The 17,287-nt window shown below is 39.3% G+C and overlaps 1 protein-coding gene across 6 annotated transcripts in view; it reads left to right on the top strand.

Moving 5' to 3' along the window:
• fgfr3 (fibroblast growth factor receptor 3) overlaps window positions 1–17,012 on the top strand; it is a 39,406-nt gene extending 22,394 nt beyond the window's left edge. For 3 of the 6 annotated variants that reach the window (XM_057341491.1, XM_057341495.1, XM_057341496.1), the window contains 13 exons: window positions 1,070–1,193; window positions 1,277–1,467; window positions 4,343–4,487; window positions 7,252–7,427; window positions 9,716–9,864; window positions 9,970–10,091; window positions 10,190–10,300; window positions 10,387–10,577; window positions 11,191–11,313; window positions 12,192–12,262; window positions 13,185–13,322; window positions 13,555–13,660; window positions 13,748–17,012. In XM_057341491.1, the coding sequence (XP_057197474.1) occupies window positions 1,070–1,193; window positions 1,277–1,467; window positions 4,343–4,487; window positions 7,252–7,427; window positions 9,716–9,864; window positions 9,970–10,091; window positions 10,190–10,300; window positions 10,387–10,577; window positions 11,191–11,313; window positions 12,192–12,262; window positions 13,185–13,322; window positions 13,555–13,660; window positions 13,748–13,912 (1,812 nt within the window). In that variant the 3' untranslated portion in view covers window positions 13,913–17,012. Of the gene's footprint in view, window positions 1–1,069; window positions 1,194–1,276; window positions 1,468–3,181; window positions 3,327–4,342; window positions 4,488–7,251; window positions 7,428–9,715; window positions 9,865–9,969; window positions 10,092–10,189; window positions 10,301–10,386; window positions 10,578–11,190; window positions 11,314–12,191; window positions 12,263–13,184; window positions 13,323–13,554; window positions 13,661–13,747 lie in introns of all 6 variants that reach the window. The other 3 variants (XM_057341493.1, XM_057341497.1, XM_057341492.1) reach the window with 2 other exon arrangements.
• The last annotated feature ends 275 nt before the right edge of the window (window positions 17,013–17,287 follow it).

The following is a 17,287-nucleotide window of genomic DNA, read 5'->3' on the forward strand; positions in this document are numbered from 1 at the left end:
TGCGGAGAGAGTGAAAGGGGGACAGTGAGAGAGAGAGATTGAAATAGGCAGAGAGAGAGAGACATACATGTAATTAGTGTATGTGAATGAGTGTGTGTGAGAAGGTGAAGAGTTTGTGTAAACAGAAAGAGGTTTTGTGACCCATTGGCACATTTCATATGTCTGATGATGTTAAAGGTATAGTTCATCCAAGAACGAAAAGTCTGGCGTTATTAATGGCCCTCATGTCAATCTTCAGCCCATATGCTTTTATATTTTCCGTGCAAGAAAAAGTAGAAGTTTCATTGCCGATTTGGAATGCAGCACTTGACATAGAGGGACAGTTCATAAGGACCAGAAAGTGTCTAGCTCAAAAAAAACTGTGGTCCATATGACTCGTGCAATGTATTCTATAACTTTTGGTGACAATCAAACCACAATTTAACACATTTTTATGAAACTTTTATGTAAAAGCAGCAGTTAAAGGGATAATTTACCCCCCCTAAAAAATTCTGTCATCATTTTACTCACCCTCAGATTGTACCTGTATAAATGTCTTTATTCTGCTAAACACAAATGAAGATATTTGGAAGATCTCATCCCCCATTGACTCCCATAGTATTTATTTTCCCTACTATACTGTAACAGTAAATGGGGGATGAGATCTGTTTGGTTACTGGCATTCTTCCAAATATCTTTCTATTTGTGTTCATCAGAGGACAATTATACAAGTTTGCAACAATCTGAGGGTGAGTAAATGATGACAGAATTTCCTCAAACCAGATCAATGTATATTCTTTTAAATGTACTTTTTTGTATTCTATGGAAAAATACCAAAATATTCAGAAGTTTCATTTGTTGGATGAATTATCTCAGTCTTTACATATGAGTGTTGTTGGCATGGCATTCATGTGTGGTGTACATGGGTAACTATTCCATCACCAGCAAGCCAAGCCCACTGGATCTTACTCATAACATTATACTGACATGGGGAATTTAGCACCTAAGACCTGTGGAAGAACACACATTCACTCCTTGTATAATATCCCACTTCATGAATAACCCTCTCTCTGTCTGTCTCTCTCTGAAGTTGCGGCACCAGCAGTGGAGTTTGGTAATGGAGAGTGCCGTTCCATCCGACCGAGGCAACTACACGTGTGTGGTACAGAACAAATACGGGACTATCAGACACACTTACCAACTCGATGTGCTCGGTATGAACACACAACTCACACGCAGACTTTTTTGACCTATCTTTTTCTGAGTTTAACATTGATCACCTCTCTCGTCCAATCAGAGCGCTCGCCTCACCGGCCCATCCTACAGGCTGGACTCCCGGCCAATCAGACGGTGGTGGTGGGCAGTGATGTTGAGTTTCATTGTAAGGTGTACAGTGATGCTCAGCCACACATCCAGTGGCTCAAACACATCGAGGTGAATGGAAGCCAGTATGGGCCCAATGACACCCCATACGTCCACATCCTCAAGGTACAACTTACGCTCCCACTTCTTTCTGTTTTACATCAAATGCGTTATTGTACAAAAACTTATTTAGGACCGTCAAGGGGAGCACATGATCCAACTACAGCTTAAATAAATCCTCACATTAAGTCTCATTTGAGTTTTTAGTAGCTTTCAGAGCACCTCCCTCCAACTCCCAATCCCACCCATGTTAGCATCTCACTACAGACTTGAGCGACAGGAGATTTAGGGGTCTCTCGCTTTCTTTTTCCTCTGAGGAGAGAGAGAGAGGAGGCATACATCTGTTTTGGGCTAAGCTAACCGCTGCGGTGGCGTCGCGCAGGGAGACAGCCATTAGCTCTGCTGCCCCACTCACTCTTCATAGGAGAAAGAGGGAGGGAATGAGGGAAGAGGCTCCCGAAAAAGCCATGGAAAAAGTGAGTGCGGAAAGCGAGGGAAGGGCCGAGTCAGCAGGCAGAGGAGGGGAGAGCGTCGGCTGGCCAGACCGCCACGCTATTTTAGACTCCCACATAATTGAAACAGTATTTTACTGGGAGCCGCGCGACGGCTTTTCCCTTCTCCACAGTCTCATCTGCACACCCTCTGAAGCCTTCCCCTGATCCCCCCCCCCACACACACACACACACACACAGAGAATGCTGAGCGACGGATCATGTGTGGTGCAAAGGCTGCGATCAAGGAAGAGATCGGAAACAGAGAATAAAGCCAATGAGCATCTGAAAACCATTCAGAGAAGGTTGAAATTGAGTATTTGCACATTTCATTTAAAGGGATGGCTCACCCAAAAAAATAAAAATTCTGTCATTTACTCACTCATAAAAAATGTCTTCTTTTGTGTTCTGCAGAATAAAGAAAGCCATACAGTTTTGAAATGACAAGAGGGATGATGACAGAATTTTCGTTTTTGGTTGAACTATCCCTTTAAAGCGACAGTGACGCTTTACGCTTATAAAGGAATCTTTGACAAAAATTTACATAATTTCATAACGTACTTAATCTTATGTCATTCCAAACTTGTATGACTTTTATATGTGGAAGGCAAAAAGAGAAAATTTGATCCATGTATTAATGGCACTGTTTAAATACAGTGAATGGGGAGTGGAGGCTTTTAAAGGGATAGTTCACCCCAAAATGAAAATTCTGTCATCATTTACGGTGAGTAAATGAAATTTTAAACCTGTATGGCTTTCTCTTTCCTGCAGAGCACAAAAGAAGATATTCTGAAGAATGTTGGTAACCAAAAACCATTTGTCCCCATTGACTTGCATTGGTTTTGTGTCCACACAATAGACGTGAATGGGGACCAACAGTTTTTGGTTACCAACATTCTTCAAAATATCTTCTTTTGTGTTTTGCTAAAGAAATAAAGTCATACAGGTTAAAAATGACAAGAAGGTTAGTAAATGATGACAGAATTTTCATATGGAGGTGAACTACTCCTTTAAGATATAAAAGTGACAACACCACCATAAAAGTGTAGAAAAATAAAAAATAACAACAAGACATTCTTTAAAAATTCTCAATTAATCTTCCAGTTTAAAACAACTTGAGGATGAGTAAATGATAAATATACAGTATGTGCACTGTCCCTTTAGGATACAAACGCACCACACTCTTCAACATGCTAAAACAAGGTGGAGGCATCATTTAAAATCATCAGTTGTCTGTATTCATGTGTCAACGTGCTTCGCTCTGACTAAGTGTGTGTGTGTCTCTGCAGAGTTTTGTCAGTAAGGTTAAAGAGGCCTTCGATACTCTGACTCTGTGTAATGTGTCAGAGAAAGACGCAGGCCAGTACTGGTGCAGAGCCCGCAACTTTTTAGGCATGTCAGAGAATGTGTTCTGGCTCACAGTGTCCCAGCCAGGTAAAGCTCTCTCCAAACAGCCGCTGTCAGTCAAGACTTTGGTGGTGGTGTCGAGACAAACTCTCCGTTTCTCTCTGCTTTTCCCTCACAAACAGCCTGCTCTTCTCACACATTAAAAAAGGTGACCTGATCCAAGGACTTGTTATGTAAGCCGAGCATGTGTCCGCTTCATTTAAATCCTCGCTTTCTCTTCTTCTCCAATCAATGCAACAATGGCCTGTTTAATAGAAACGGAGACAGCGCCGCACACACATACGTATCGATTTCCCATATAACGTACACCGCTAGCCACAATTTAACCGCAGCTCTTTTGAGCGTTTGAACACACACGTATGCACACCACTTGGGTGAGAAACAAGGTTGAATAGGTTTATCTCATGAGATTTGAAATAAAGTTTGCTGGTAATAGTTTTCTCACCTCGGGGTGCATTTTTATGTTTTCTTTGAACCTCACACAGACATTCTGGATGAAGAGTCTAACACGACCCGCCGCCGCTGACAGACTTCACATTTTCCAAAAGGGTTTAGGGTTTTATTTTGCTCTTACGCCACGAAAATCAGTTCCCTAATCAGTCGGTCTTGTTTTCCAGTAAAAATATCTGTAATTTACTTATAAAGCTCAATTCTGTGAGACATTGAGACTAGTTTTCAGAGTATGTATGGTGAATTAACTTCATGACCTTCTTGATGCTTAAGAAACCGTAAGAAAAATATGCTTAAATCCAAGAATTGAATTCAAATGATATTCTTTGGAATCAAGTCTTTTTGTGTCACAGAATTTTGCTTCTGAAGTAAATGGGTTTTTTAGACATTTTTACTGACTAAAGTACTGAATGCTGAATTGGTTTTTGCCATGTAGGTTATCTCTCTCTTTCAGCCAGGATTGTATTTCTGGCATATTGGTGATGGGTCTAACTGATCTTTCTCTCCGGATCTAGGTGTGGTTCTCCCCTGTTCTCTTCTTAAGGCTTTTGGTTTATGGATCTGTCTCTCTCTCTTTCTCTCTGCTTTCTCAGACTGCGGGTATAAACACTACGGATAAAGAGCTGGAGATTCTCTACCTGACCAATGTGTCTTTTGAGGATGCGGGGCAGTACACTTGTCTTGCAGGAAACTCCATTGGCTATAACCATCACTCTGCCTGGCTTACAGTATTACCAGGTATACTTGTCTCTCTCTCTCTTGGGTGTCCTACGCTGCCGTTCTTCTCGTGTGTCTGTTTCCGTCCATCTTTTATTCATGGATTTGTGATTTATTGTTGTGAATTGTTTATTGTGTTTTATATTTTATAAATGTTATTCTCTTTGGATTTTTTTTACAATAATGAAAACAAGGTCTGTGAGGTGTAGCAGTGAACTGTGAATATCATACCGTGCCATGCTCAGAAAGTCAGAAACGTAAAATCCATTAAGACTAAGATAGCATGCGGTTTGTATTCATCAGGGATTATCGACTTAGATCATTTGATTTAGATGATGCAAGATGGGTAAAATCGATTTTGTCTCAATTTATAAGTCATACATTTGTTCATCTCACCTCTGTATGATTAGGCAGTGGTGCCCACTTCAAAACATGCATGAAAGGGTACTTGAAGACCCCGTCTTCAGTTTTTACACTGCAAAAAATGGCTTTCTTACTTAGTCTTTTTTTCTTAGTCACTCAATTCAAGATTAGTTTTCTTACCCCATTGGCAGATTTTTTTTTTTTGCTTGTTTTAAGCACAAATTCACTGAAATTTCATATTTTTTGACTAAAACAAGACTTCTTTTCTTAGGTCAGTTTGCTCATCAAGAAAATGCTTCTTGATTCAAGAATGTTTAGACATTTTTACTGAAAAACAAGAAAAAAAGACTAAGTAAGAAAGTCATTTTTTGCAGTGTATATAATTTTCACAATTCATCTGGTCGGGCCACTGAATATTTTCTAGAAAAATTACACTTCAATGTTTTGTCATCTTAACAAATCAACACCGAGGTACGCAATACAACCCAGACTGAATCGGAACGTAACTGACTAAGCTAATATTTTGCGTCAAATAAAATATGCCATCTGCTCTCACTGAGGTCCATTTCCTGGGAACACGAGTCCGGCAGTTAATAAGTGTTTTTAGATTTAAACATGACATATTCAGAAAACAGCATTACTCAGACATCGGAAGAACAATGAGATTTTCCCGTTGACTGTTTCCGCTGGATAACACAATTGCTCATAATGGAAGTGTTTGTCAGAGGTGTTTACTGAAGTATTTGCTGATGGTACACAGTTCCTGTAGCTGGTAGACTGGATTCATTAATTCTTATATCCTCACTGCTTAACAACGAGATAAACGACGGCAGGCTCATCCTGTTATCCCGCTCTGCATTCTGCTGGCGTAATTAAAAATCTCCTGCGCAGCCCTGTGTGCGGAGCTCATTACAGTAATGCCAAATAAGCCTCCCGGAGAGAGGGGCATTATGGGATGTTTGTACCTGCGTAGGGGTGTGATAGCATGCTAATTCGATTGTAAGGTGGCTGTAAATTAACTACAGGCTTTTCGCTTAACGAACTTCGAACAAATAAACAGCAACAACCCATTGACTTAAGATCATCTGCAATAAAATCAATTAGTGGGGTTAGTTCTTCTAAACAACCTGTAACTAAAGATATTCTCAGTTTTATTCTCGCACTAGTTTGTAAATTAAATTCTTATGGCCCTACTGAGCAGCAGGCCATTATTGGGTTCTGTGGCGATAAGCAGTTTTCATAATTAGCCAGAACATTGGGTGAATTGTGAAAATATATTAGCCGAGAATATTTTTGATAATATTTTGTTCATATATTAGCAATAATTTTTATAAATAAAAAATAAAAATATATACTACAAAATATATACAGCCACAGAAAAAAATTAAGAGACCATTTCAAAATTATTTTAAGTTATTCTGACTTTACTATTTATATCTGTTTAGATCAAATTATCATTTTTATTTCATTCTGTGAACCACTAACAATATTTCTATCAAATTAAAAAATATATATCTATTTGCATTTATTCACAGAAAATGAAAACTGTAGAAGCAGGTCAAAATAACAGTTGGGGAGAAGATAACAGGTAATTGGGGATAACAGAAAAGATGCTCCGTATTTTTGCAGACCTCAAATACTGCAAAGAAGACAAGTTCATATTCATTTTTAAGCAATACAACAGTAATATTTCTACATGTATTTAAGTCAAATTCAACAATATATTTTTTATGTGATTAAAAAACACTTTTCTCCCCAACTTTCACATTGCATATATTCATATACAGTATACAGTAACAAATAAAATGTATTATATTAATTCAAATTAACAGTTTCACTTGGCTAATCATACGCAAAACTGCACTAAACGGTTCAAAAACTCGACAACCCATCGTGATTCAGTTCTTTATACTTGTGTTGTTTTGCAAGGGGAATTCCATATATGTGTCGGCACATGGAAACCCTTTAGTGATTCTAGATAAACCTCTGAGGACAAATTTTTCCACTGAGAAAAACGTTAGAAGACGCGTGAGTTGTGACAGATGTGTGCTTTAGTCGGCGGTTTGTGTGTTTTTAAATCACTTCTGTCACTTCCAGAGAGGGTCAAGAATATCAGTGTCACAATTCGATTTAAGCCATGTATTATGTTGCAGGTCCTTATAAAAAATGTAATTACAAGCCAACTGGCACGTACAGTATTGTTTGCCCGTCAATGCAAAGCTTGCCAAATTTTGGCACTTTTGGCACTTAGTGAGTGTTCATTTGGGACCCTGCCGATAAGGAAACACAAGTGTAGGAAACTGAACTTCTCAGTCAAAGATTTATTACAGATCACGGTCTGTAGTATACAGTATAACAGCAGCACACGTGGTGACATAATCACAGTGCACATATCTAATCTTTGATCTGTTTGATCTGTCAGCGGTGGAGATGGAGAGAGAAGACGATTACGCTGACATCCTCATCTACGTGACAGGCTGCGTGCTCTTCATCCTCACCATGGTCATCATCATCCTGTGTCGCATGCGAATGAACACGCAGAAGACCCTCCCCGCCCCACCTGTGCAAAAACTGTCCAAATTCCCTCTCAAGAGACAGGTAACAGAAAGTAGATACAAGATTTGATCAATCTGTTTTCTTTTTTCTCTCATTCTGTCTCTTCTCCTCATTACTATGAATGCATCATTTACATGGTTAGAGTTTATACAACTTGTGTTAATTCAATTTGTTTATATTCTAAAAACATATAACATATAACCACAAAACTCAAAGGTTGTTTAATAGAGAGGTTTTGGGGCTGTATGCTTTTGTGAACACATCAGTAAGAAGTGTCTCATAAAGAAGAAATAGTTCTTCTCTCCTCTGATGGACAGAGTTTAGATCACGTTTCACTCCTGGTGAAACTTACTCTCAAGTTGTTTAAACATTTTAAAGCACAGCAGCTGTCACACACTCAGATTCTGTCAGTGTCTGTAATCTTTATCCCATTCTCAATCTCTCTTCTTCTTTTACACGTTTTTTCCAGCAACCAAAGTCTGACATTGTTTCATCTTACACAGGAATCTCTTTTCTTCTCATTTTCAAAAGCTTGAAGCTTGATTATGCGTGTGGATATTTTCAGCTCAGCACTGCGGGTTGATCTAATTTTAGAAAATATTGAGATATCATTGTCAGACGTTTTGATTTTCCTAACGCTGCTGACATACTTTTCTCTGCGGCTCATGAAAGACAAGATCTGTGTTTCTGAGTTGAAAAAGCAGCGTTTGCAAGAGAGAACTGTGTTGACGGTTTAGATAAGAGTAGATTTTAAGCTTTGCTTCTGCTTTGATGCTGTCACAATCACACCATATTTGCAGCGATAGACATCTGCATGGTTACATATTGTAGATGTGATGGACCATTCACAATTTAGAATGCAAATGAACTCAAAGTTATTTACAATTTACTATGCGTTTTGAAAGCTGAACATTCTATTGATACATTTCCAAACAAATAATAAAGGACCAGTGTGTAAGATTAAGGATGAACTATTGACAGAAATATAATATACATAACTATGTGTTCAGAGGTGTATAAAGACCTTACATAATAAAGCATTATGTTTTTATTACCTTAGAATGAGCTATTTCTATCTACGTACATCCTCTTACATGGAATTCACCATGTTGTTTCTACAGTAGCCCTAAACGGACAAACTGCTCTACAGAGCGCGATTTGTAAATACGTCTCCTTCAGCAAAGCAGCGAAAACGTGACGACATCTTAGTCCTGTGACAGCCACCGTAGTGCTCCGAAAGGGAGGGGTGGAGTGAGCCGTTGGTTGCAGTTCACAACCTCACCACTAGATGCTGCTAAAATGTTCACTGACTGGTCCTTTAAAGGGGTCGTATGACACGGCTAAAAAGAATATTATAGTTTGTTTTAGATGTAATGCAATGTGTATACACGATTTAAGGTTAAAAAACACTGTATTTTCCACATACCGTGCATGTTTGTATCTCCTCTTTGCCCCGCCTCTCTGAAAAGCGCAGGATTTTTAACAAAGCTAATCGCTCTGAAAAGCGAGGTGTGCTATGATTGGCCAGTTAACCAGTGCGTAGTGAATGGTAGAATACTGCAAGCGTGTGAAGGAAATGTAACACTTCTTACCATATTTGGAACATCAGGTTCCAAAGCAATTGTACTGACAGGTACGCCCACCTTACTTGCGTATACATTTGGGCGGTCTTAGTCAAATCAAACCACAAACTGAAGTAGATTTGTGGGGGTGTGGTTACACGAGGCGTTTCAGGCAGGTCTGGGTGAGCATTCGCTTTTAGATAGAATGCATCTTTTGGCCCGACACTTTAATTTTTGCAATTTTACATGTCTAAAACATGCACGGGCAACTTATAACACACCAAAGACACAGAAAAACATGTATTCGCGCCATATGACCCCTTTATAACGGGAGTAGTTGATTTTATTGTAGAATCGAGATGAAGCATAAGTAATATATGTGTACTGTAAGTAAGTAAAGATGAAAGATGAGCAAGAAGTCAGCTGGTGGCCTCTTGAACATCCCTAAAGGATACAAAACCACTCCAGATAAGAGCTGTTTGTTTGGCAGCAGTGCAATGTTGCTTTACACCCTTTTGTTTTCCATTACTCTGAGATCTGACAGATACAAACCCAGCAAACAGCCCTCAGAGGAACAGACAACATGTTTTAGTCTGTAACTCAACACATGAGAGTAGATGTTCTTCTCAAAATATTGATTCCTGTCTGTGATATTTACTGTTTCAATTCTCTCTCTCTTACTCTCTCTCTCTTTCGCTGTTACAATGGCTCTCTCGCTCTCATTGTCTTGCAGGGACAATAACATGCTCTCTTTATTTTTTACCCAAGCAGGTATCCTTAGAATCGAACTCTTCCATGAATTCAAACACCCCCTTGGTTAGGATTGCACGCCTGTCATCCAGCGATGGACCGATGCTGCCCAACGTCTCTGAGCTCGAACTGCCCTCAGACCCTAAATGGGAGTTTCCCCGTACAAAGTAAGTCGACACCAAAATAATGCGATTGCCTGTTTATCATTTTTTTAATAACTTGACAATTTCAGTTAAATGATTTGTTCATTTTATTTGTTGATTTGTTTGCAGACTGACGCTGGGTAAGCCGCTGGGAGAGGGCTGCTTTGGTCAGGTGGTGATGGCTGAAGCTATGGGGATTGATAAGGAGAAACCCAACAAACCTCTCACTGTTGCTGTAAAGATGCTCAAAGGTGTGTGTTCATATTTAATTGAATGATATTTTGCATAAAGAAAATGAGGGTCATTTTTCTGACCATTACTTGACGTTTATTTTTACGCAATGTCTCAGATGACGGCACAGATAAGGATTTGTCAGATCTTGTGTCTGAGATGGAGATGATGAAGATGATTGGAAAACACAAGAACATCATCAATCTGCTGGGAGCATGCACACAAGATGGTCAGCACACACAAATGATCGCACAGCATTATGGATTAAGACTTGAAAATAGCTTTTTTTACTTAAGTGAACCTTTGTGAATGCAGGTCCTCTGTACGTGCTGGTGGAATATGCTTCCAAAGGGAATCTTAGGGAGTATCTGCGTGCCAGAAGACCTCCTGGAATGGACTACTCATTTGACACCTGTAAGATCCCAAACGAAACGCTGACTTTTAAAGAACTGGTGTCCTGTGCCTATCAAGTCGCCAGGGGTATGGAGTACCTTGCCTCAAAGAAGGTAACATATTTTAGCACATACAGTACAGCCGCAGAAAATATTAAGAGACCATTTCAGAATTACTCTGTTTTATTGTCCAACCATTTATAGGTATGTGTTTAGGTAAAAGAATCATTTTTGTTTTCGTCTGTGAACAACTAAAGACATTTCTCCAAAATTTCAAATTAAAATATTACTTATATTTGCACATATTTGCAGAAGATGAAAACTGGTCCAAATAACAGAAAAGATGCTGTGCATTTTTTCAGACCTCAAATACCGCAAAGAAAACAAGTTCATATTCACTTTTAAGCAGTACAACAGTAATATTTGAAAAGGAAAAGTTCAAACATTTTTTATGTGATAACCTTGATTTTTATCAGAGTTTACATGTGTCTTGTCATGCTGTCAGTCTTTCACATTGCTGTTGGATGACATTATGTCACTCCTGAGGTTTGACTTTGTTGAAATTCAACAGACACTGGACTGGAATAACAACAATACATCTAGAAATGCTGATTAAATGAAACTTTAGAATGGTCTCTTCATTTTTTTCCACTTCTGTATATATGAGATGTCATGTTTGTCCACATTTATCAATGAAAGATGACCCTCTTTACGTTTGCATCCCCAGTGTATCCATAGAGACCTTGCGGCTCGGAATGTTCTGGTTACCGAGGACAACGTGATGAAGATCGCAGACTTCGGCCTGGCTAGAGACGTGCACAATATTGACTACTACAAGAAGACCACCAACGTAAGTCGACACTTACGGTCAGTCTCAGAATGCTTGAAGGATAGCCCTCCTGGGTGGCACTGGACCAAAGCAGAGAGGATGTGGTCAGATACTATATTTTTAAACGTCAGATTGGGAGGTGTTGAATGAGTATGCGTTGTTGAAGGGACGTTTATGAGTAGACTGTTATAAATAAATTGACTGTTGAATGAAACCTGGAGTCTGTAATTAGAGCATGTGAGTAATGACGCAAATTGGACAGGATCTGAGAGTACATTAGTGTACACTTGACCTGCGTTATGACATAGAATTCACTAAACTACAAACTATGCTCGTAACGTACGGGGATAGCTCACCCCGCTATTACAGTTCTGACTATTTTCACAAAAGAAGATATTTTGAGAAATGTCTCAGTGGTTTTGTGTGCATACAATGGAAGTCAATGGGGGCCAGCGTGGTTTGGTTACCAACGTTCTTCAAAATATCTTCTTTTGTGTTCTGCAGAAGAAAGAAAGTCAAACAGGTTTGGAATGACATGAAAGTGCACCTTTTTCTTAGTAGCTTCTAATGTAGCAAAACACGAACGAGTAGCTTGGCAAAATACAGTTTCACTAGATTCTCCAACACTTCTAGCATGTGTCCGTTGGAACAGTAAGGTGTAGTGACGGCATGTTTTGGGTGTGGGGTGAGGTTGGCGAACTACATGGCTATTCGATGGGACAGTTCGAGATTAAAGTGCATTAGAGAGTGGAATGCTGTTGGGTTTGTACTGACATGGGCTACTGAAGTGTATTTGTATTCGATAGGACAGTAGGAGGTTAAGCCGCAGGCCTGTTGATGTTCTCCGGCCGTCTGCTGGCTCAGCGTTATTGTTGTTCTGACTGATCTGTGTCTTTTAGGGTCGTCTGCCCGTCAAATGGATGGCACCAGAAGCACTGTTCGACCGCATCTACACGCACCAGAGCGACGTGTGAGTTTACATTGCCGTGCATATCACCTCTTTACTCCTGTCACTTCATCTTTTCACTCCTTCATACCGTCTGTTCATCGAGCGGTAAAGGAATGCGAGTGAACTGTACGATAACATCGAAGCCGGTTGAGTGAATGTGTGTGTGAAAGTTTATGAATGCTCTCGGCAGACCAAATATTTGTCACGCACACTGTACATTTCAATACACTTCAATACAATTTAATCACAGTTCGGCTGTGACTGCAATAATAAAATAATTTCATCTGTCTCGGTCTATAGGCGGTACTTATGCTATGATATATGAGTCAATAATCTCTTAATTCAGTTTGCTTGTTTTTGTGTGCGCGCACCACGCAAGTTTGCTGATGTCCGTAAATGAGATTTGACTCTGACACAAAGCTAATGAACGGATAGTGATATAATGACCAGCCAATTCAGCCCCATAAGGCTTCTAGCCGTGTATGTGTGTGCATGTGTGTGTGTTCGGCCAGCTAGCGTTAGCTGGCTCGTAGCTCCTGTTGTCTCTTAGCGTGGCTAATTTGATTAGCACTGCTCAGTGGTGGCGTGGGAGGAGCGGGTCCAAACAAAAGAGCCCTGAGTTAACAGTGCGCAGCCTGCGATAACACGCACACATATGTGCGCGCACACACTCTTTCTAGTTTAATAGACTCGCGTCTCATATCGCAGACATGTATTATAAGCTTGACTGAGAACCAACAAAACTGCTCTCTTACATCTGCCAAGTATCAACACCCCAGAGAGAAACAGGAAGAGCGAGACAGATAGATGGAGTGGGCGAGTGAGGGATTGACAGAGTATTGTTACTACACATTGGATTATTTTGAGCATAGCTGTATCGGTTTCATTTCCTGTGATTGATGTATCATATTGGCTCTGAAGTTTGACCTCTCTTGCATCTCAGGTGGTCTTACGGGGTGTTGTTGTGGGAGATTTTCACGCTGGGCGGCTCACCGTACCCGGGCATCCCAGTGGAGGAGCTGTTTAAACTGCTGAAGGAGGGCCATCGGATGGATAAACCCGCCAACTGCACGCATGAACTGTACGCCCATGATTTTTTTTGATGTTCAGAAGAAAAAAGCTTTTAAAATGTTATTAATGCATCTCTTTAAGTATAGGGAATGATGGTGTTAGATTACATAGTACATGCACAGCTTGTATAAATATGAATAATATTTTTAATTATAAATGATGTAATGTTTTTTATTGTATGAAAATATTTTAATTAATATAGAAATCATATTTAAATATAGAAATATATATTTTTTGCGCAGGTACATGATAATGCGAGAGTGTTGGCACGCTGTTCCTTCTCAAAGACCCACCTTCAGACAGCTGGTGGAGGATCATGACAGAGTTCTCTCCATGACTTCAACCGATGTAAGAGATGTTATTCAATCAAACACCTTCATGCTTATATACTTACCAGTTGCATGCAATTCTAATGTGTTTCTTTGCTCACTTTAGGAGTATTTGGACCTGTCAGTGCCGTTCGAGCAGTATTCACCTACCTGTCCAGACTCCAACAGCACTTGTTCATCCGGTGATGACTCTGTGTTTGCTCACGATTCTTTACCGGATGAGCCCTGCCTCCCCAAACATCACCACAGCAATGGGGTCATACGAACATAAGCACTCCAATAAAGAGTTCCGGTTTAGTGCCGTGAGGGTTCTGCTCTGAGACCTTCGGTGGACTGGAGAAGCGTAGCACACGAGACTCTCGGAAATCATGATGAAGCAGCTTCAGACTTTCAGCTGTTTGTGTTCCACAGCTCCACATTTTCTTCCAAATCATTATTCAGCTTTTTGAAAAGAGAATATTCCTATTTTTGTATTCGGCCAGTTTTGTTTTCCTTTACGCTACACAGTCAAGAAGGGTGAAACCATTCCGTGCCTACCAAAAAGCAAACAGACGTTGAAGAGGAAAAATGAATAAACACTGTTTGCTGCGTAACAGTGACAGTATCATCCTGACACACAAGTGAATTCTCTCTGTGCTTAAAGAGAGGACGCCAACAGGACGTTTTTTCACAGCAATATCTGACTGGAGTGAAAACTAAACCCATGGCCAGTTTCTCCTCTCCGCTCCATTGTTTTCTCACGAGGAACTTCTATCATCCCTCTCTAGATGAGAAACGAGAGTGAATTGTCTCCTAGATGTGAGATTGAATTAGAATATAACTGTGTGCTTCGTATGTATCTAAAAAAAGTTTTTATTGTAAATATATAGATTTAAATATGTATCATATTGCAGTCAGTAGCTGTATGTTAAGAAAAATCATGAAATAATAACATTTTAAGAACAATGCATTGCTAGCGAGCGTACACTGTTGAGATCATGTAAACATTTAATCTAAAAAACAAAACAAAAGTTTTATTTGAATTAACATGTATATTTGTAAAGCTATTTATAGACATAAGGTTTTTAAAGGGGTTGAGGTCTAAAATTATAGTCTGGGTTTTGGTACTGTAAACTAAAAAGTTGTTTTTTTCTTGAGATTTCAATTTTTTTAAGTTATTGACAACAAAAGTACAAGATTATTTTATTTTTGCTTTTCTTCCATCTCTTAGTTTACGGGGACGAAAATGTACGAAAATCGGCAATATCAGGACAGCGTAACGCTGAAACGTTAAAAAAATGAAATAAGGTTGCCAAATGTTGCTTTGCCCATTATCTCAGTATTGAATTTTATTGTAAAGGACCACAAGTGCTTTTTCTCGTGAGGAGGAGAGTGTGCCGGTGTTTTAAGACTCACACTTACAGCACTTTTCATAACTACACATTTTTGTATATTGTTAAATTGTCATTTCGCCATATTTTGGCTTCCATGCATGCAATTTCTATACACACACATAAATATATATGTAGACCGTTTCCCATAGTATTAGAAAAGTGGTGATCCTCGGCGAGGGCAGGCACTGTGGTCCTTTCTTCCCACCGTATTATATGAAGGAACTAAATGGTGAAACCATATTAAGAACGTTTGTTTTAAGAATGCTCTTATTTGCTCTTTTACTTAAACTAAAAAGTGTTTCTGAGGTAATCCTCTGAGTCGGTATGTTCGCAAAGTGCCAAAATCTTCAACTTCCTCTCTGCTTTGAGTCCTATGTTAATGAGTACAGAACCTTTATTGCTATTCAATTCTAGCATGCACGGCTGTCAGATGACTGTCTCTGGCCCCGCAAATCTAAGCGAAGCATTCTGGGATAGCTTGGTCGTGTCTCAGGGTGTCCTCAGACAATTGCAATCAAGCAGAAAGCTGGCAATAATATATAATGGGAGAGAAAAGGAGATTGGGATGATTCGCTTGCTGCTAAAATACGAAACTGTAGATTTGATACGAGATGGCTGTGAGAGTGTGACGTGAGTGTTTCCCTCCTCCAGCAAACCATTTAATTTTTGTACTTGTTAATAAGTGCCTGAGAGGGAGTTAAGCGGCTGAATATTGTGACGTATGGTCTGAATATACAGCCACGTTGAGTATAAGCAGGGTGTTCCTTAAAAATATTTCTAAGGCACTTCGTTACCTTAATTCTCCGAATGGATTTTCATAAATGTGGATGAAATCATTCTGTCATTTCTTTTTCCGGCTGAGGGACATCATGTTCTGTAAGGGGCCGTTCACACAGGGCGGGTTCTTGCGTTTAGGAACAAAACAGAATTTGATGCATTGCACATGCACTTGTACCACAAGCTGCTGAGACAAAGACATCCGTCTAGTGTGCATTTACATAGAAACACAACTGCGCAAGTGGACGCAAGACGACGCCATGTGTGAACAAGCCCTAAAGGTACGGTGTTTTGATGTTTGTCCGTTATGGAGTCTGTTTACCGTTTGTTGTTGGATGGCAGACTTTGGGATCTATTTGTACAACCTGTAACCTCTGGCTCACCTCTTGATGCTCTTTGCATCCTCTGCTCTACTACTGACGGCCCTTTCGCATTGTTTCAAACATAGCAAACAATGTTGCTGGTCCTTACCCCTCCTTATAAAAAAACATCAGTATTTATTTCCTCGTATTTATGTTTTATTTTGATTTTTTTGCTTATCCTTTCCTTTTTGTTTTATGACCTTCATGTTATTCAAAAGGACAGCATTCCTTAATGCTTTGTATTATAGAATGGAGGTAGAGCCAAGATGCGTTCAGCGGTTGAAGAAGGTTTTCTTTAATGTTTACATGAACTTCCGAACAGATTTATGTTACTTTCCAGCACTTTTGAAGTGGTTGGATGATTAGCAATACTAGTCTGATGTCGCCTCTTTATTTGACACACATGCATCCTCTCTTAAGCTCTATTTGATAGTGCCATTCAGCTCTTATTAGAATTAAGATATTAAATTAAGTTATAGATTTAAATTTGCAAATGATCGTTATATGTCCAGTAGATTTTATCTAGGTGTGTTTTTTCGTTTCAAAGCTTCAGTATTTTCTTATGAACGAATCGCATTGCATTCCAGGTACTTCTTTCTTAATGCAGTGAGGTCATTTATCATTCAGCCTTCATCTGCATCCCTCTCGGTTTAACAAGCCAATGGAATAGTTGACTAACAGTGTTGTTGTGTTTTGTTTTTCATTATTCTTTTCATATCGCTGTATCTCTGGAACATTCCCTTCTATTTCAGTTGTGCCCCTTACGAGCTGTTAAACCTCTTTACACTCTTATCAGTCTGTGCCTGACGGATTTATGCTGTCAATCAAAATGTTTTCAATAAACACAACAAAATGAGCACTCGCTTGTCACGTTCTCCTAAAATATGCAATGCTCGCTGCGTTCAGCTCAATTTTATATTGCAGGCATTCAGTAATTATTAGGAATTTTTGATAAGCATATTTCAAATTAAAATGAAATTGTTTTACTGTAAGATAAACACAGGGAAATGCATAACTTATGCAGAATACATCAATGACAATATACAGTCAGTACAGACTTGTGAGCCAGGGGCTTTTATCATTCTGAAGGTGCTAATTTGAATAAACATTATTTTCATTTTATGAACATTATTT

The sequence above is a fragment of the Triplophysa rosa genome, linkage group LG9 (genome assembly GCF_024868665.1).
Source record: "Triplophysa rosa linkage group LG9, Trosa_1v2, whole genome shotgun sequence".
Lineage (NCBI taxonomy): Eukaryota > Metazoa > Chordata > Actinopteri > Cypriniformes > Nemacheilidae > Triplophysa > Triplophysa rosa.